This window comes from Aulonocara stuartgranti (genome assembly GCF_965226115.1).
Source record: "Aulonocara stuartgranti genome assembly, chromosome: 1".
NCBI classification, from domain to species: Eukaryota; Metazoa; Chordata; class Actinopteri; order Cichliformes; family Cichlidae; genus Aulonocara; species Aulonocara stuartgranti.
The window spans coordinates 21,822,996-21,839,729 of NC_138939.1; the positions used below are offsets into that span (position 1 = coordinate 21,822,996).

At 38.3% G+C, this 16,734-nt stretch overlaps 1 protein-coding gene and 1 long non-coding RNA gene across 3 annotated transcripts in view; both read left to right on the plus strand.

The window, feature by feature from the left end:
• Positions 1–1,232: 1,232 nt before the first annotated feature.
• alx4a (ALX homeobox 4a) overlaps positions 1,233–16,734 on the plus strand; it is a 30,114-nt gene continuing 14,612 nt past the window's right edge. Inside the window, exons 1-3 of one of the 2 annotated variants that reach the window (XM_082531828.1) lie at positions 2,716–2,790; positions 2,949–3,017; positions 8,780–9,133. In XM_082531828.1, coding sequence (XP_082387954.1) covers positions 8,782–9,133 — 352 coding nt within the window. In that variant the 5' untranslated portion in view covers positions 2,716–2,790; positions 2,949–3,017; positions 8,780–8,781. Of the gene's footprint in view, positions 1,383–2,715; positions 2,791–2,948; positions 3,018–8,779; positions 9,134–16,734 lie in introns of those variants that run through there. The other variant, XM_082531829.1, reaches the window with a different exon arrangement.
• LOC309705836 lies at positions 13,904–15,758 on the plus strand. The gene is made up of 3 exons (XR_014276620.1): positions 13,904–14,140; positions 14,825–15,007; positions 15,102–15,758. It is a non-coding gene; the product is annotated as an uncharacterized lncRNA (long non-coding RNA).

Below are 16,734 nucleotides of genomic sequence, written 5' to 3' on the forward strand. Positions count from 1 at the left end.
GGATTCCTAATAACTGTACAATGATTCAGAAACACTTTCACTCTATCTCAGGTCTGAAGTGTAAAGCCAAAGCCAAAGCACAGAAAAGCTACATTCCTTCTATTGTCCAGCAGGGGGCAATGCTTCCGGTTTAAGAACAAATAAAAAATCAATCAGAGTAAATTCAGCTCACTATCTCTATAGCAATCTGGGGTGGCTGTAGCTCAGCTCAGAAAGGCGAGCAGGTCAAAAGCACTTTGAATGCTCAAATTGAGCAAAGGTGAGCTATATAAGAAGTAGTCCATTTACCTCAGTAAACACTTTGTTGGTGAGTTTATGGTCTCAGTCACTAGTTTCTCACTCACTGAATACAACACTCAGTTCAGTTTTATATATATGTAGTGCCAAATCACAACAACAGTCACCTCAAAGCCCTTTATAATGTGAGGTAAAGACCATACATGTCATGATCCATGTGAGTTTTTCTGTTCTGGCTGTTTCTCCTGGTTACACACCTACACCTCGCCACCAGTTGTCCATCTGCGGCGATCAGCAGGATGGTACTAAAGACCAGCATTGCCATCTGCCGTATTAGGAAAAAAACCACCTACAACATGATCCCTTATGAGCAAGTACCAGGCAACAGTGGGAAGGAAAAGCTCCATTTTAACAGGAAGAAACCTTGAGAAGGACCAAGCTCAGACAGGGGCAAACACCCACACAGCTGGATGAACATGATGTTCATTTTGTAAAGTCTAGTCTTAATAATACTTGAACAAGTATAAGTATGCTTTAGGTTGGGCCTACCTTATTGTATGTTGTAACCAAATGATGATGCAGTGTCTCCTCTGTTTCTTACTCAGATCCATCTTTGGTCCTGGTCTGGTTTTAAAACACATTGACCAAAATACTCAACTACAAGTCAGGGGTTCACAAACCTCTGGAAGAGGCCTGAGTTGTTTCCATCTAGTCCATCTTTTTGATGCAGTCTATGTTCAAGAAGCGAAGCCATCACCATAGATTATTGTAAAATGCAAAACTGTACAGCAAATAAAATTAAACACATTCACAGCATAGTGATGAAAATTATTTTAGTCTAATTTCATCCAATATGACAGCTCCCCTGTTTACATTTTATTCGAGTCGTGAGATGGGATCACTTGACTATATCTGTGATGTTTTGACATTTTTAACGTAATTTCCTGGGGGTGGGGATTATGGCTTGTTCTGCAGCTAACCATACTAACCTTTAGGCTAGAACACAGTATAGCCGTGATTTCCCTGAAAGAACCACGAAACGTGGTTTTGACTGTCCAGGTAGTGTGCATGCCTGGGTTCTCCTGCATTTGAAGCCAAAAGACCCTTCAGCAGCGACCTGTTTATCTGTTAGCACAAAACAGCAGGTATGTTTCTTTGAAGCGCTCATACTGACTCATGTGGATCTGGGTGCTCATTGCTAACCATGCTAACTAGCATTTGCTATATAAATATCAGCGCTAGCCAGGGTTGCCCACTGTCCCGTTTTAGCTGGAACATCCCGTATAATGAGCAAAATTGGTTCACTATTGTTTTAGATGAGGTACTGATTAAACTGAATACCAGTTTTTGCATTTTTATTATACTAAAAATGCAAAAGCTTGCTGTGCACTGTGCTTCTGGCACGCCGGTGTCCCTTATTTGATAGTTAAAAAGTTGGCAACCCTAGTGCTAGCTGGTATTTTAAAAGCCACTTTCAGCTTCAGAAAAATAAGATGGCAAAGGTTTAATGACGACCCCAAGGCTTTGAAACACAAGGCCACAAAACAAGGGATGTACAGTCTATGTACCTCAGCATTATACCTGTATACTGTACCTGTTATTGTTACTGTAAAGGCTGCTCAGTTTATTGGGTTAAACTCTTCTCCTCCTATCCAAATATCAGTGTACTTGAAGAAGACTAAGGGAAAACTGTAAGAATCTCCTCAATACAGTGTTAATGTAATATTTTGATTTTAGTTCTTTATACATTTTTATTCAAACCTCAAGTTATCCCTTCTTTAAAGAAAATAAGCACATTTTAATAAGATGCACATTATATCATGCTCATTTCCTCATGTCAGTCCCATCTCAGTCCATGTGAATATGAAACAGCATAAAAAGGTCAAGTCTGAACCTGATCCATCACTTCTCTGCAGATAGTGTTATTTTCTTTGTTTGTTTGTTTTCATAAATGTATGAAGGTCAGTAATATAATGTTCCTACTACCAACTACTCACATACAGGCACAAATGAAAACAGCAACAGCTTTGGACAGTGCAGTGGACCGTAAACCATTTGTGCCAGTGTCTCAGAATTACACAGGTGGATCAATAATCCCTCACAGAGGCTATTTCATTGCAAGAATGTCCTCATTTTAATTAAACCGCTCTCTCCAGAAATACACAAGCGCACACGTCTCTGTTGCAAGCTTTGCGTGCTAGCTGGGTGTGCCCTGAATATAATGAAGCAGGATTATTCTCTCAACCGATCATATCAGTAAAGGAGGAATCCCAAGATCAACACCAGATTCTGGAGGTAGTCACATATGGGACACATATTTCCAGATCCTAACACGCTTTCATCTGTGGATTTTGAGCATGTTGTGGGTTCGGATGGACCAGACACAATCTTTAGGTTTCCTACAAGAGCTGCAGCGCCCAAAAGTCAAGGTGTTTTTAAAGAAGGCAGATGGAAAATGATCTCTCTGGATTGAATCCATATTCTAGTTCTTGTACACGGTGTACAAACATGCTAAAACATTGAAGACTGAGGAGAAGAGACTGCCTATAAGAGGTACATAACATAAATCAGTGATTTATGCTCACATTCACATTACATGAATATTTAGTGAACCATGAAAGCACATTTGGAAATAAAATTTTATACTTATGAGAAAAACAACAGACACAGCCCACAGTGACTTTACCTGTTATCTTTAAACCTGACATAAGGTGCCAGATGTTTAACCCTCCACCACAAGAAGTCCAGCAGATGTTTCACCGGCACTGTGTGCACTGGAGGTCAGTGCAGTATACCCTAAGATTATACACTAACCTGACCTCTTAGTAAGACAGATGCTCTTTCTATCTTTACCGCCTTCTGGGCTTTTTAAAATTCAATTCAAGATTAATGCCACTGCTTTTTCTTTTCATTCTTTCTTCATTTAATTTCATTGGAACATCTGCTGATGCAGATCAGTGCCTCGCTCATGTGAAATCAATTTGAAGCAGCGCGTTTCAAGCAAGCAGATCAGCAGACCCAGAAGGACACTGAAACTGTCCAGAGATGCGCGAACCTGCCGGTTTGTTCTCGCCACCTTCGACTGCACAGAGGATACAGAGAAGGAAGAGATGCCGGTTCACATAATCAACCAGACCGTCACACGAACAAAACCAGTAGCACTGACAAAATGTTCTGTGACTTGCACAGAAAGATGATATGCTGGCAAAGAAAAATCTGTTTGATTTTAAAGTGTGTGATTTTAAAATCAAACAGAGTCATGACCACCTTTACCATTACTTATAGAAAGGACGTCATTTTCAAAAACAGAGTTAAAAAGTGATTCACAAGATAGAAAATCAACCAGCAATAAAACATCTGACAAAAGCTGTGGTTGATAAAGGGGAGATGAAAGTGAGCGAGAAAGTAAATTAACAATGTAAAAACAGGTAAATTAAGCTCAAATATAAAGTGTTTTAAACACACTTTGTAAGATGTTGCATCACTGAGAAGAAATAATAAAAAAAATCATTGAAGCCAACATAAAATAACTCAAAGGGAAAAAAATGTGTCTTAGAGCATAGAACATAAGGAGCTCGCCAATCTGATCTCCTTGGGGCGGTTGTTCCAGAGAGCAGGGCCCTGACAGAAAAAGCCCGGTCACCCTTGGTCCTCAGATCAGATTATGGGGTGACCAGCAGAGCCTTGCCTGAGCACATTCAGTGGGTCAGCTGCAGCATTTCATATGTGAGATACACTCAGCGTATTTATTGGGATTTAAAGAAATGCACTGCTGCGTGTGATCTGCATAAGAGTGAAAACTAATATCTATTTATTTTTACATGCAACCAAAACTTGAATGTTCAATAACCTAATTCTAAATATATTTTTGATATTATTTGAGCACTGTATGCTGGAAAAGTCTGCTAATATGCTCACAGCGGTTCTGACTTATTCTGCAGACCTCTAAAAATACAATCTACACTTGTGAGGTTGTATTGAACAAGGCCTTCGTATTTACATGAAGGTAAAAATAAAGAGCTATTTAATCCCACTAAACTATCTATATACACCACTGATGAAGTGACCAAAGGAAGTATCAGGTGTCATGCTTTAGTTTGGCGTTACCACAAGAAAAGTACTTGAAGCGTATAGATGTCGCTGTTCTGTTTGTTCTCTGAAGCCTGCCATTAAATAGAATAGGTCCTTTTTAATTCCTGCAATCCATGCCACTGGCTCTACTGGCTCTTCCAGAACTTCGTCCTCCAAAGCACTTTTCATATGGTTTTGATAAAATACAATTAATTTAAAGCATAGAGGAACAAACAAACAAGAACAAAGAATACAGATCAAAGCATAACAAAATGAAAGAAGTGTCAGTGTATATAATTAAAATATATACAGAAATATACTACAGAAGTATTGTGATGTATGTGACACAAATAATCTCTTACTCAGGCAGATTGATTACAGATGAACAGTTGAGTAGAGCTTAAGTAATTTTTACACAAAGACTAATTGCAGTTATTTAGCCTCTGGCTCTCGTCATCGTGCCAGGTATGGGCTTCTGATTTGTCCACCGCCACCGAAAATGTTATTTCGAGCACGTTTTTAAATTGTCACAGGCAACATGCTCAAAATGGTGCAGGCCGAGCTGCTATGACTTCAGAAATCCTCAGCATATTTCTGCTGTGCACACACACGCACACACACACACATACACAGAGAGAGAGAGAGAGTTATGATCCTCAGATTGTTGGGAACACGGAATTTGTCTTTTATGTGAATTAAATAAGATCTTCTTGTGGGCCTCTCTCCTTCCTGTTCCGCTTTCCATTTTATGTTCATTTCCATTCCCGGACAAAGCCGTCTCTCCACGGTGTATTAATGCCCATCAAAGGCCTCAATCAAGTTGCTTTGCCACAGGCTAAAGTCAAACTGGAGAGGCTAAAGTTTAAAGCTGTTAGTGCAGTGAGGATGTGGGCTCATGTCTCTTCCTTGTCCTGGAGTTTATTTTTAACCCCAACATCCACAGATATCTGGTAAGTCCGGTTAGTGGAATGAGGCGTCTGAAAAAACTGCACTCGCTGAAAGTGCCATTTCAAGGTCACTGACTATGACAACAGCCTTTTTCATTGTGCCATTAGGACAATGTCTTCATGTTTCACTGGGAAAGCAGAAAATTCATTAAATATAACATAATTACACAGGGCTTCCTTAAAAATTAGTCACGGCTGTGAGTCAGTAGACTCGTGGTTTCAAAGTATCCGGCTATAATAAATGTTTATGAAGAAGCTGCCGACTGTCTGCTGACATTTTCACTTCCTGAGTGGAATATTGGGCTTTGTATCAGTCCTAATTAAACTTTAACCTTTCAGTTCCATCTGCTACTTGATTTGAGATATGTTTTGAGCAATGCATCCACTAAGTGCACAAAATTAACACAAGACATGAATTTTACAGTCATAAATCCCCATTTCCCCCCCAAGTTAAGTGTGAAATTAAAGCTAAAGTAAGAGGAAAAAATGCTATAAATCATGGAATAGAAAAAGTCAGTCTTCATACAAAACTGCACGTCTTTCTGGTGCTGGTTAATGTACTTGTAATAACATGCAATTAAAACTATATTGGATTTGGTCAAATGAATTTTCATCAAGGGGCTCTAACCATGTGAACCTCATTATAGTTACTTAGTTAAACTTCTGTCATCAGTCGTCACTTCTCTCTAAAGGAATTTGACTAAATACTGGACTTTATAAAGACAGACGCAAGCCGAGTTTTTGGAAGTAAAATATGATCCATGAATGCATTCATTGTGTATGTGTGTGTGTGTGTTGTGTGCTTTAATGCTCCATTATTCACTGCAGGTGGGCCTACTGTTAGGGGGACGCTTCCACTCACGGTGCCAGAAAACTGACACGTAAATAATTTTTTAGTAGTGAGGACCACAATCCCACACGCTCTCGCTCTGACCTTCCTGGGCTGCAAAAAACAAAGAGTGTCCAAGGTTCTTGTAAGATCAGTTAGTAAAACTGTGGATACTTTTTCTGTTTTTTGTCCGCTGAATAAAAGGAGACCAGATTATGTTTGTGGCCAAAGCATGAAGCACCCTCTAAACACACCAAGAAAATTCAAAAGGAATAATAAATTATGCTACATTTCATCTTCATTTACAGCCATCACATTAGGTAATATTCTGACACTTAGGATACAAGTTTTTATCTCTGAAAGGATTCATTAATTAATCGATACTTTCTTGATTCACATGCAGTGCACAAGAAGCCACAAGCTCATCAGTTATCGTCAGGTTCTCTGCTAAGAAAAAGCCCAGACAGAAGTATACTGTTCTAGCAGGTTGACAATTAGTTTAAGTGATCATGAACTCTGGTTCACTGCCATAAATCGTCCTTCTGGCAAAAGAGGAGTGAGTTCAAAGCAATTAGATATTTGTTTGACAGCAAAAGATGCAACATAAACTGTTGTAAAGTCACTTTATCTCTTCCCTGAGGACAGTCGGTTTACAGCAGAGTGTGAGCCAGGTTTTCAGAGCATGAACATTGCATCAGACATGCAACTATGGACACCTTTCATTCTCATGGATTTAATTTGAAATCCAACCAAGTCAAAGAAGCAGATTTTGCTCGTCTTTCACTCGCTTGCTTTCTTTTCTTCCCTCGGACATAAAACGCGTGTTTGCATGTGTCCACCATGTGTGTGGGACAGTATGAGCTTACTTGTGCCTTGAATGCAGTGTGTGTCCGCATATAATGTGAAGCGAGCAGTTCATCCGTCTTTCTTTCTGCTGCTTGCCCATAAGCTCTGTGAGTATATGCAAAACAAATGTGCACTCCACTGGAAGAGCAACTAACACACACACACACACACACGCATATATATATATATATATATATATATATATATATATATATATATATATATATATATATATATATATATGTATTTCCATTTGGCATGGGTGTCTATGGATAATGGAAAATATCAGTATTCAAAATATCCTGAATCAAATATAACAGACTCATTTTGAAGCTGTGATATAATTGGAGTAAAATGATCACTTTTTTATTATCATCAAAAATATTTTTTTCTCTGAGACAAATTCATAGCCTACAAAAATTTCATTCATAAATACAGCAGGGCTTGAATTGTACTGCACATGATTATAGGTAAAAAGCCATTATGTACTTAATTATTTGCGAATAATAATTATAAATGATAATAAGGGTCTTCCAAATACTGAGCTGTTGATTAAAGTAGGAAACCTCAATAAGCCAACAGGATGTTTTTATACTGGTCAGGTTAATAGAAAGGTTAGCTAAAGCAGACCGGAAATATACTCACTTCTAAGTAATCCTTAAGAACGGTCGTTGTGTAAGATGTTCAAGCTTTTATTTTATACACAGTATGAACACATAAAAAGACAAATTACATAAAAATATTATTTTACTCCCAAACTTTTCTCTGGGCGTAAAATTATATCTCCTATGTCATAAAAAAAAAACAATAAGGAAACTAATTCGAAAAATGAATTTTGAACTCTTTTATTCAGAGGAAAAGTATTTCTGGCATGCTATTAAAGCTGTCTGTCAGCATGACAAAACAAATATATTAATTAGTATCAGTAATAACTCAAATCTTTCGGTGGTTTGTGCACATAATCTACCTGGATGCTGGTGTATTATTTAGTAAGACTGTAATAATAATAATCGTATTTAACTGAAATGTAAAAGTCTAATAAAGCTAAAATAGTTATCGCCACAAATCAAACTGGAGTTTTTTTCGCTGAAATTAATAGGATGCAAGTGACTCCGAAACCCGTTTCAGTTGATAGTTCAGAGATGAAAACAAAAAGATCTTTTAAAGCAATACTCGTGTTATTCTGAAGCCACATACTTGGACCTGTCGGCTGAATATGGATGATTTGCCCTTGATGAACCATTGCGAATGAAGGATAAAATTGTCCCCTCTCCGCCCCGGTGCCATCACTCGCAGGCTATATATTCATATCCAAATTGCTTTATTGTCACGTGTTAAGCCCCACGCCCCTCTTCTTGCAAACTCCTTTTCCTTTTTCTTTTTTTTTTAAGAAAAAGAAAAACCCAAATGAGCGCACTAACTCGTTCATGTCATCAACATAATCACTTGGGAGAGGTCTCGAAGGCAGGAGATCTGTGTCCCATCCTCTAAGGGAAGACGGGTTTGTGTAACTCTCCTCAAACCTGAGGGGAGTTGTGGAGTGTTTGGTCAACGACAGTGCTTCCTGGAAAAGATCTGAATCGTTTTATAACCAAACCCAGCTGCGGTCTGGTGTGCGCTGCAGTCTCCGCGTGCATGTATGTATGCGTGCGTGCGTGCGGATGTATATGTGTGTGTCTATTTTCATCTGAATGAGGTAGAAGGAGAGGAAGGGGCTTCTGCGCTTCCCTTTCCAATAGAGGGAGAGATAGGAAGAGAGAGGGGGAGAGAGACAGAGAGAGACAGAGAGAGAGAGAGAGAGAGAGAGAGAAAAGTTTGGTCTTGTTCTCCCTTTCACTCTTTTTTTTAGGCATGAACACTGAGACCTGCGTTTCATACAGCGATATGACATCCATGGATTCATATTATAGCTCCTCTGCTGCGCAAGGTAGGGATCACCAGACGGACCACTTTAGGACATTCCCAGCTACTGATACCAAATACAGCCCCGCTGCCTTCCTGCCCAACAAAGGTCAGGGTTACGGAGAAAAGTCCAGGAGCCCCTTCCAACAGGAGTGCCAGTCATTGGATGCCGCCGCAGCTGGGCAAGGCACTTTCAGCAAATACCACCTCTTCATGCAGAGGTCTTCTTGCAAAACACCCCCCGAGGAGGACAAACTGCACCAGGAGAGGGGACACAACGGAGCGCTCATCTCTTGCTACGGTGAGTGGGGAAATAATTAAGATGAGAAAAAAAAAACCAGATCAGAGTTTTAATCTTGTGTTTTCAGTTTAAAGGGAAGAAACTGAAAGGGCCTGTGTATCAAAGGGCACGCTGTGCAAATAAAAGCTACCGTGATCGCTCAGCATCAGGGTGTTTTCTCCGGAGGGAGTCAGCGCGGCGTTAGTTTTACGTCTGATTTCTCGATTAGGCACACTTGCTTTGAACCTGTCACTCACTGCTCCGCTTCTTCCCACAAACTCCGCGGGTAGCTATTAAGGGTTTAGGAGATTTGATCACCAATGGCACGGATGCACAAGTGAACAAGCAGAGCGCAGATCGGCGTGAATGGAGGAGTGTTCTGATTAATCAAACCAGTTATCCAAAACGGTTTTTTTTTCTAACTTTCTGTCATCCGCAGAGAGGTGAAACTCAGAAGCATTAAAAGTGCCAACTGCAGCATATGCAGGCTCTCAAAGTGGCAGCGGTTCTGTGCGTAACGCGGTTAAGGAGAGCAATAATCTTCCCGACTATCAAATTGTCTCTTTGGCCATCAAAATTAAATTAGGGCGAATTTAATGCGATAATCTGCACTACAATCCTTAATATTGGAGTTGAGTCGGACAATTGAATTAACAGGTTTTCAGATGGCACAAATAGTGAGCCCCAAACTGATGATATTTTCATTTCATTGCACCGCCTGATTGGATCCAATTAGTTTAATTGCGAAGGGGCGCTGCTGTAATTGGTAAATGATGAGAGTGTGAATAAAACTTTGACCCTAGTTAGGTGGGCGGCCACTTTTAAACAGCATTTTCTCAGCGCATAAAACGCCTTTAACCTACAGCGAACTAAACGTAAGACGATATAGTGAACTTCCTTTGGTATTATCTGTTGTTCAAAAACAGGTACGTCATTTCTTGGTTAACAATAAGAAATATATATATATATATATATATATATATATATATATATATATATGTGTGTGTGTGTGTGTGTGTGTGTGTGTGTGTGTGTGTGTGTGTGTGTGTGTGTGTGTGTGTGTGAAATTAAATATATCTCTATCTCTCTGAATGAAATATATATTATCTGGACTGAGTTTCGTTCTCGCGCTTTCTATATCTATAGCTCAGTGGACATCTGTGCTTAAACGTAATAAATGAAATACTGTAATAAATAATAGAATAAAAAAAATAACCAAAAAAGCGAGCTAACGTTGCAGAAAATTAATAAAGCAAACAATAAAATAAATTCAAGGAACAATAATTGTTTGATGGGAGGCCTCTGTTGTGTCGCCTTTACGCATGAAGTCATCCCACCACGATCGTCCACAAACACAGTCTGTTTATCTTTTTTTTTTAATTCGATGGGGTTTAGGGATGTTTTGACAGTTTCCGGATGTCGGCATTCTGCTCCTTTAAAATGGCTCTTAAGCTTGTTATTATTCGTTAACTTTGGCGTAGATCTGATGGATCTAGAATAAAAATCGAAATAAAATGTTTTATGTAATGTTGTGAGCCGCAGTCATTAGACCGATACTTAAACTACACTTTTTTTCTTCAGTAAGAGCTATGAACTACTAAAGAACCAAAATCATTTTTATGATAAACTTATTTATATAAATACAAAAAACCCCGATTATTGTGTTTTGTTTTGTTTTTAAATTAAAGGCTTAAAGAGGAATCTTGATATCATATTTGCTGCAGATACCCATAAAGAATTTTTTTTTCTAATGACATAAAATTTTATACCAGCTTTTCAGTTTCACTTTTCTTTGGTGCTTTATCATTTCACTTCCAGTTTTAAAAACTGGAAGTGAAAAACCTCTGTCAGGTTTTCAGGTTCTCGTGGATTCTGCTTCTTTCTGCGACTCAATACTGTCCAAATGCACAGTGAAGAAAGCAAGAAAACAAAATCCATATCCACGCTATCAGTGCTCGGGCATTAATACGACTCAGATGTCAACCTTCTCTGTTTGCTTTTATTTCTCAGCTCAGGCTTGACCCTCAGAGAGCCAATCCTCCTTTAAATCTCCAGTTTGGAAACACGTGACATCCTGCTTGATATTTGCAGATCTCCTGTGTTGTTTTTTAAATCGGCGTTACAGTTGTAGAAATAAAATCTAATTCCCAGTTTAAACGCATAATTCCTAAAATACTGGAGGAAAACTGTGTGAGTCTGGGTGGTGCTGTGGGTGGTGGCTCCCTGTGCTTATCAGTGGCTGCAGGTTTTTCACTGATTTCTGCAGCGCTCACTGACTCGACATAAATTGAACACAGCAGTAAAAAATGCTGAACTCGCGAGCCAAGGGAAGAATTTATAAACGATCCCTGATGTTTTTATTGGAAAATGCTGGACTGTTTTACTTCCTGGCTCATTTCTTTTATCAAACCTGTATTTTACACACTAACTCAAATTGTCAGAGATTTGCTGTGTTGTTATAATTTGCGGCTTGATCCCTTCAGTCAAAGGTGATGTGATGACTGGTCTCCGAGCTGTCTGAAGCGCAGGCCAGCCATAATTGAGACACAGAGCTGCGTAACCGTCTAATAAACATTTACTTACATTAGAGGAACTGCAAACACGGCTATGTTGTTTATACTCAGCACACTGCCAATCATATTTTTACAGCAAATCAACAAGGCAGCTCTTGGAGCCCGAAGAGAGCTTTCAGCTCAGGCTGAGGGCTGACAGCCTGAGACCGACTGATAGACTGGGAGAAGAATATGAGAGAGAGCGCTGAAAGAGCAGTGTGTGGTTAAAAATACTGTTTGAAGGCTGATTTAAAGCAACAGTCAGGCTACATGTCAGATTTAATTGTATTAAAATATCTATAAAAAGAGCCAAAGTTATGGGTTCACATTCCTTAAAAAAAATAAAGAATTAATTAAGTATTATTTTAAAAGAATCCCTCAAAATTTAATATACTGGGGAAAATATTCCATATGGAGATTAATGAGTGTTTCTGGACTACTGGATTTTTGTAGGTCATTTGTTTCACAGCATAATGTATATGATTTTACAGGCAAAATATTATAATATTTGCAATTTCAGTGGTGTATGGTTTTCCAACAGGTTAAACAAGCTGCAGAAACTTGAAACACTAAAAATAAGGGACCTTGAGAATTGGTAATTATTTTCCATCACAGACAATGCACGTTTTCTTTTTATAAAGAAATCTTGTCACCACCACAACCAGAAAAATATGCATGCGATTCACAAACTCTACTGTATGAAAAACTTTCAAAAATGGTGAAAAAATAGAAGTCTAGGGACCCGGTAGGTCACTTCGTAGTCTTAAAACAACCACCTACACTCTTAGAAAGGATGTGTTAAAAAATGACACAAAAAATGTGTTGTTACACTATTAACACATTTTGTGTAAATTTTAACATAACATGTGTAAGAAAATGTGTAAACATTGAAAAAATGTGTAAAACGCTTAACACACTTGATGTGTTGCACAGTTTAACACATTTTGTGTGTTATTTTCAGAATCTAACAACAGGACCTAAAATTAGCAGCTCAGTAATTTGATGCTAGCCCTGTGTTTAGTGAAATAAATTGTAGATTAACAATGTATTATAACTATATTAACTGAATAAATAAAATGTTTAGTTATTGTTTGTTTTCCTTAATCCTTTCCTCATTACTTTCAACACATAAAACATTTTATAATGTAATGTGGACCAAGGTGTACTAAAATTCTGAAAGAGGATTAATTTTTTCTTTCTCAATATGTATGGCATACCAATTAATGGCCATGGCTATACTATAAGCATAAGTATCCACAAAGAACAGGCTTAATTTTGACCGTAACATGTGAATACAATTGAAGCAAAAGTAGAAAATGAAATGAGTAAGAACACACATGCTTAAAATTGAAAGAAATTCTGCCCAGCAACATGACATACCGGCGGCGGGAAGGGGGCGCTATCTTTCGCGCCAATGAGACAAAGGAGACAAAGATGGAGGTTACGTCGCCTAGTATGTTGTCAGACCTTAAAGTAAGTATCATTTACCAGTTTATCTTAATGTACTGAAAATATGCCGGGTTTCTGGAAGAATGTGAATTTATATAAATTAAAGGAGTTTAGAGTTTAAGTTAATTACTGCTTAACTATACCTAGCTAACCTTAATGTAACAGTCTTGCTAACATATCCTACTCTTAATTTTATTATTAGTTCTTGGATTTCGTGCCATACTCCATTAGAGTTAATGTGTTTTGGTAGTATTTTTATGTATTACTTTATTCATGTATTTATCTATTTACTTTATTTATGTATTAGAGTATTCAGAAATTGCTCTTAGAACCAGTGTGGTAGTTGGCTAGCGGCTCCGACAGGCATTATGTTGTCTATGAGCAACGCCAGAGTCAGCACCTAACCGTAGCAGTGTTGAGTAAAATGACAATATTGTCGTTAGCTCTGAATATAGCAAATGTAGTTATCACCGCGACCATTCGTTTACTAGCAGAGAATAGGAATAAAGACTGAGTAACTTTAACATGAAATATACCTCATATTGACAGAGATAATTATTTTTTCAAGCAGTTAAAGCAGTTTTTGCATCTAGTATGATTAACTAAAGTATGTGCACATTCTTTTTTAAGGCTTATTGCTGGAAACATGCTCTGATATAGTTTCTTTTTTATGCAGAACTTCTGAGGAAGTAATAGTCAGTGTTATTTAAAAAACCAAACAACAGCAACTTGACCATGCAAATTATCTTACTTATTTAGCCATGTGTTTCATTTTTTCAGCACACATATGACAACTTAGAATCTGACATTATAAGAAGCGAAAAGTGACAGATGACTGTGGTGAAGACAAGAAGCTCAGGCGAGAGGATGGGAATACCAGCAGCACAGATGAGTGGGTCACCCAAGTTATTGCGGCCCTCAGCTGAGAACCTTCCAATTATCATGTCAGGCATGGAGGAAACATACACCAGTCTCAGAGCCTGGAATATTCGGAGAGTACCCACGGTTTTTGGACATGCCAAGTCTGGTAAGTTGCTTGGTTCTCTGGTAATGGTTTATGTACTCCTTCTCCACTCAGTTGTGTTTTGCATACAAAGTATATAACAGGAGTGGATACATTTGGAGGTATGTTTATGAGCTCCTAGTGAATATTTTGAAAGTTTTATAACTTCAGAGTTTGATCATTACTCCCTGCGCACTGATTACAATGAACATCACTTTTCACATGGTCCAAAATCTTAGTCGTACCACCAAATGACTATCTAATAGTAGGGACATCAAATGACAATGCAGAAAGTGCTGCTCGTGGAAGTGAAAACCCTACAAAAAATCACCTAAATCTGTATGAAACTCTGCTTTCAGCAGCACTATTTTCAACAAAAAAGCTCTACAGGACAAACCGCAGATAGACAACATAAGAAATTGTCTGCTAGAAAGTTGAACATCAGCTAAAAAGTCCTAATTTTTTCTCAGGGTCTGATGGGACCCAAATCATAGCTAAAATTAAGGAATAATGGACTTGTATTCAAATACCACTCCAAGTAAATTGTTGTTTCACTGTGTAGGTAAGCTTGATGTGGAATGGGTAACAGAAATGTGATACTGTAAAGTTTGATTTTAGCCATACAGCTACCAAATGGACAGAATGTACTTTTGATTTAATGTATTTAATGCTTCATTTTAAACTTAAACACTTCTTTTATTTCCGTAGGCTGGACTTGGAGTTTGGCAATTTTACAGGAGGAAAGGTGGATCTCTTTTTGCGAAAATGGGAAGCCAGTATCATTCCGAAGCTCAAATCAGTAGCTGCCCTGGAAACAAGAACCCCCCCGCCATGTGTTAACACACCTACTCCCAACAGTTGGTGCCAGTCGTTGCAGCCTTTTTTGCACTGGTATGTATTCAGTAAAGTTCTCACGGTATTTACCTGAGGAAAGCATTTGTCTACACCTCACTGAATACTATCTTTATCTTCCCCCATCTCCAAGCCTGGAACAAGTATTGCATCGCTTTGCAGTGATCCTGAAGCATCATCCACAACACACCAACCCCAGCTGATATGCATCGGTGATCTAAAGAGGGCAACCAGGCAGTACATCATTGTTGCTAAGAATGACAGAGTAACCATTTCTCTGAATGATGGCCTGACGTGTGCTGTGGATAAGCTTTTCAAACTGTACTGGGTATGTAACTTGTCCTATCCAGCACCACTTGGCTCCGTCTTCACCTTCTTTGAGTTTGTCTATGACCTGCCGCTGTCCACCCAAAGGAAAACCAAAGTACTGGAGCTGATTGCACAGATTAAAGGATGCAAGTAAAATGTTCACCTGTCCAAAATGTAGAGAGTCTCTGTTCACAGAGGTGAGAAACCTCATTTGGCATCTTTGTCAAATACACTGCTTATCAGGACTGACCATTTTTATGCCTATGCAGTGGAAAGGTCAGACAATATGAACTGATTGGCTGAAATTTTTGATTTTTGTATTTAAACCCAAGGTACAAAATTGTATAACCTGGATGCTATATTCGCCAAAATGTATGTTTTTCTGTTTGCATGCAACTGCACATTTGTTAAATGTTGACAATTTGTTGAAGATGACAATTGTTACCTTTAAAATTTTTAATTCATGTATTGTCTGGATTATATCAGAACATTATATATATATATTGAAAAAATTGAAAAATTGAAAAAAGGGCAATCATATATATGATTGCCCTTTTTTCAATTTTATTTGACATTTTAATGATCTAGAGAGATAGAAAGCTAGTCAGATATGAATTTTGTTTGATTTTGTAAAGTAAAAATTGTGATATAGCTTTGGCTAAAATTGCATTTAAAACATTTTAATTGAAAAGATTCTGACAGTTGTTGTTCATTCAGTTTGTAATGATTTATAATATGCCAAATAAAAAATGGAATTCAATAAGTGTATAATATATACCCATCTTTTTTCTCCTTTTTTTAAAAAAAATTGAAATGTACACATTTTAACACATCTTTGTGTCAAAATAACACATCTTTGTGTTTACATTTTTTAACACAGAAGATGTGTTAAAGGAGCAGACACATTAATTGTGTTAAAACTGACACATCATGTGTTGTCCCTAATCTGATGCAGCACATGTGTTAAAATTTAACACATGATGTGTCAATTTTAACACATCCCTTCTAAGAGTGTACATGTCTTTGTGATCCTCTTCCTCTTTTGATGTGTCCATGTCTTCTCTCAGTGTCTCAGGGTGCTGACCTTTAGCTCGGCGTTCCTGCCCTCATGTGTTTGGAGAGGAGCGGGAGCTCCCCTGCAAGCGCACAGCAGAGAAAATCCATTTGAGCCCCCCCCCCCCCCCCATCCGAAACGCTCTGGTGTCAAAACAGAGCTCTTTGCAACATTTAGAATTGGACTCGAGCTTTACACGCTGCATGGTTAACTACCCCAGCATGACAAAGTGCAGATGGTTGACAATTTAAAGGAAAAGAAGAAAGTTATTAGTAATCTGAAATATGTGAAATGTCGCACTGGAGGGATGAAAGAAGATGTTTACCTCATTTTGAGTTCTGATGGTGGAGAGTGCCAATCCAGAATCTGCCATCATAGGCTTTAGGCCATCCATATGATGAGC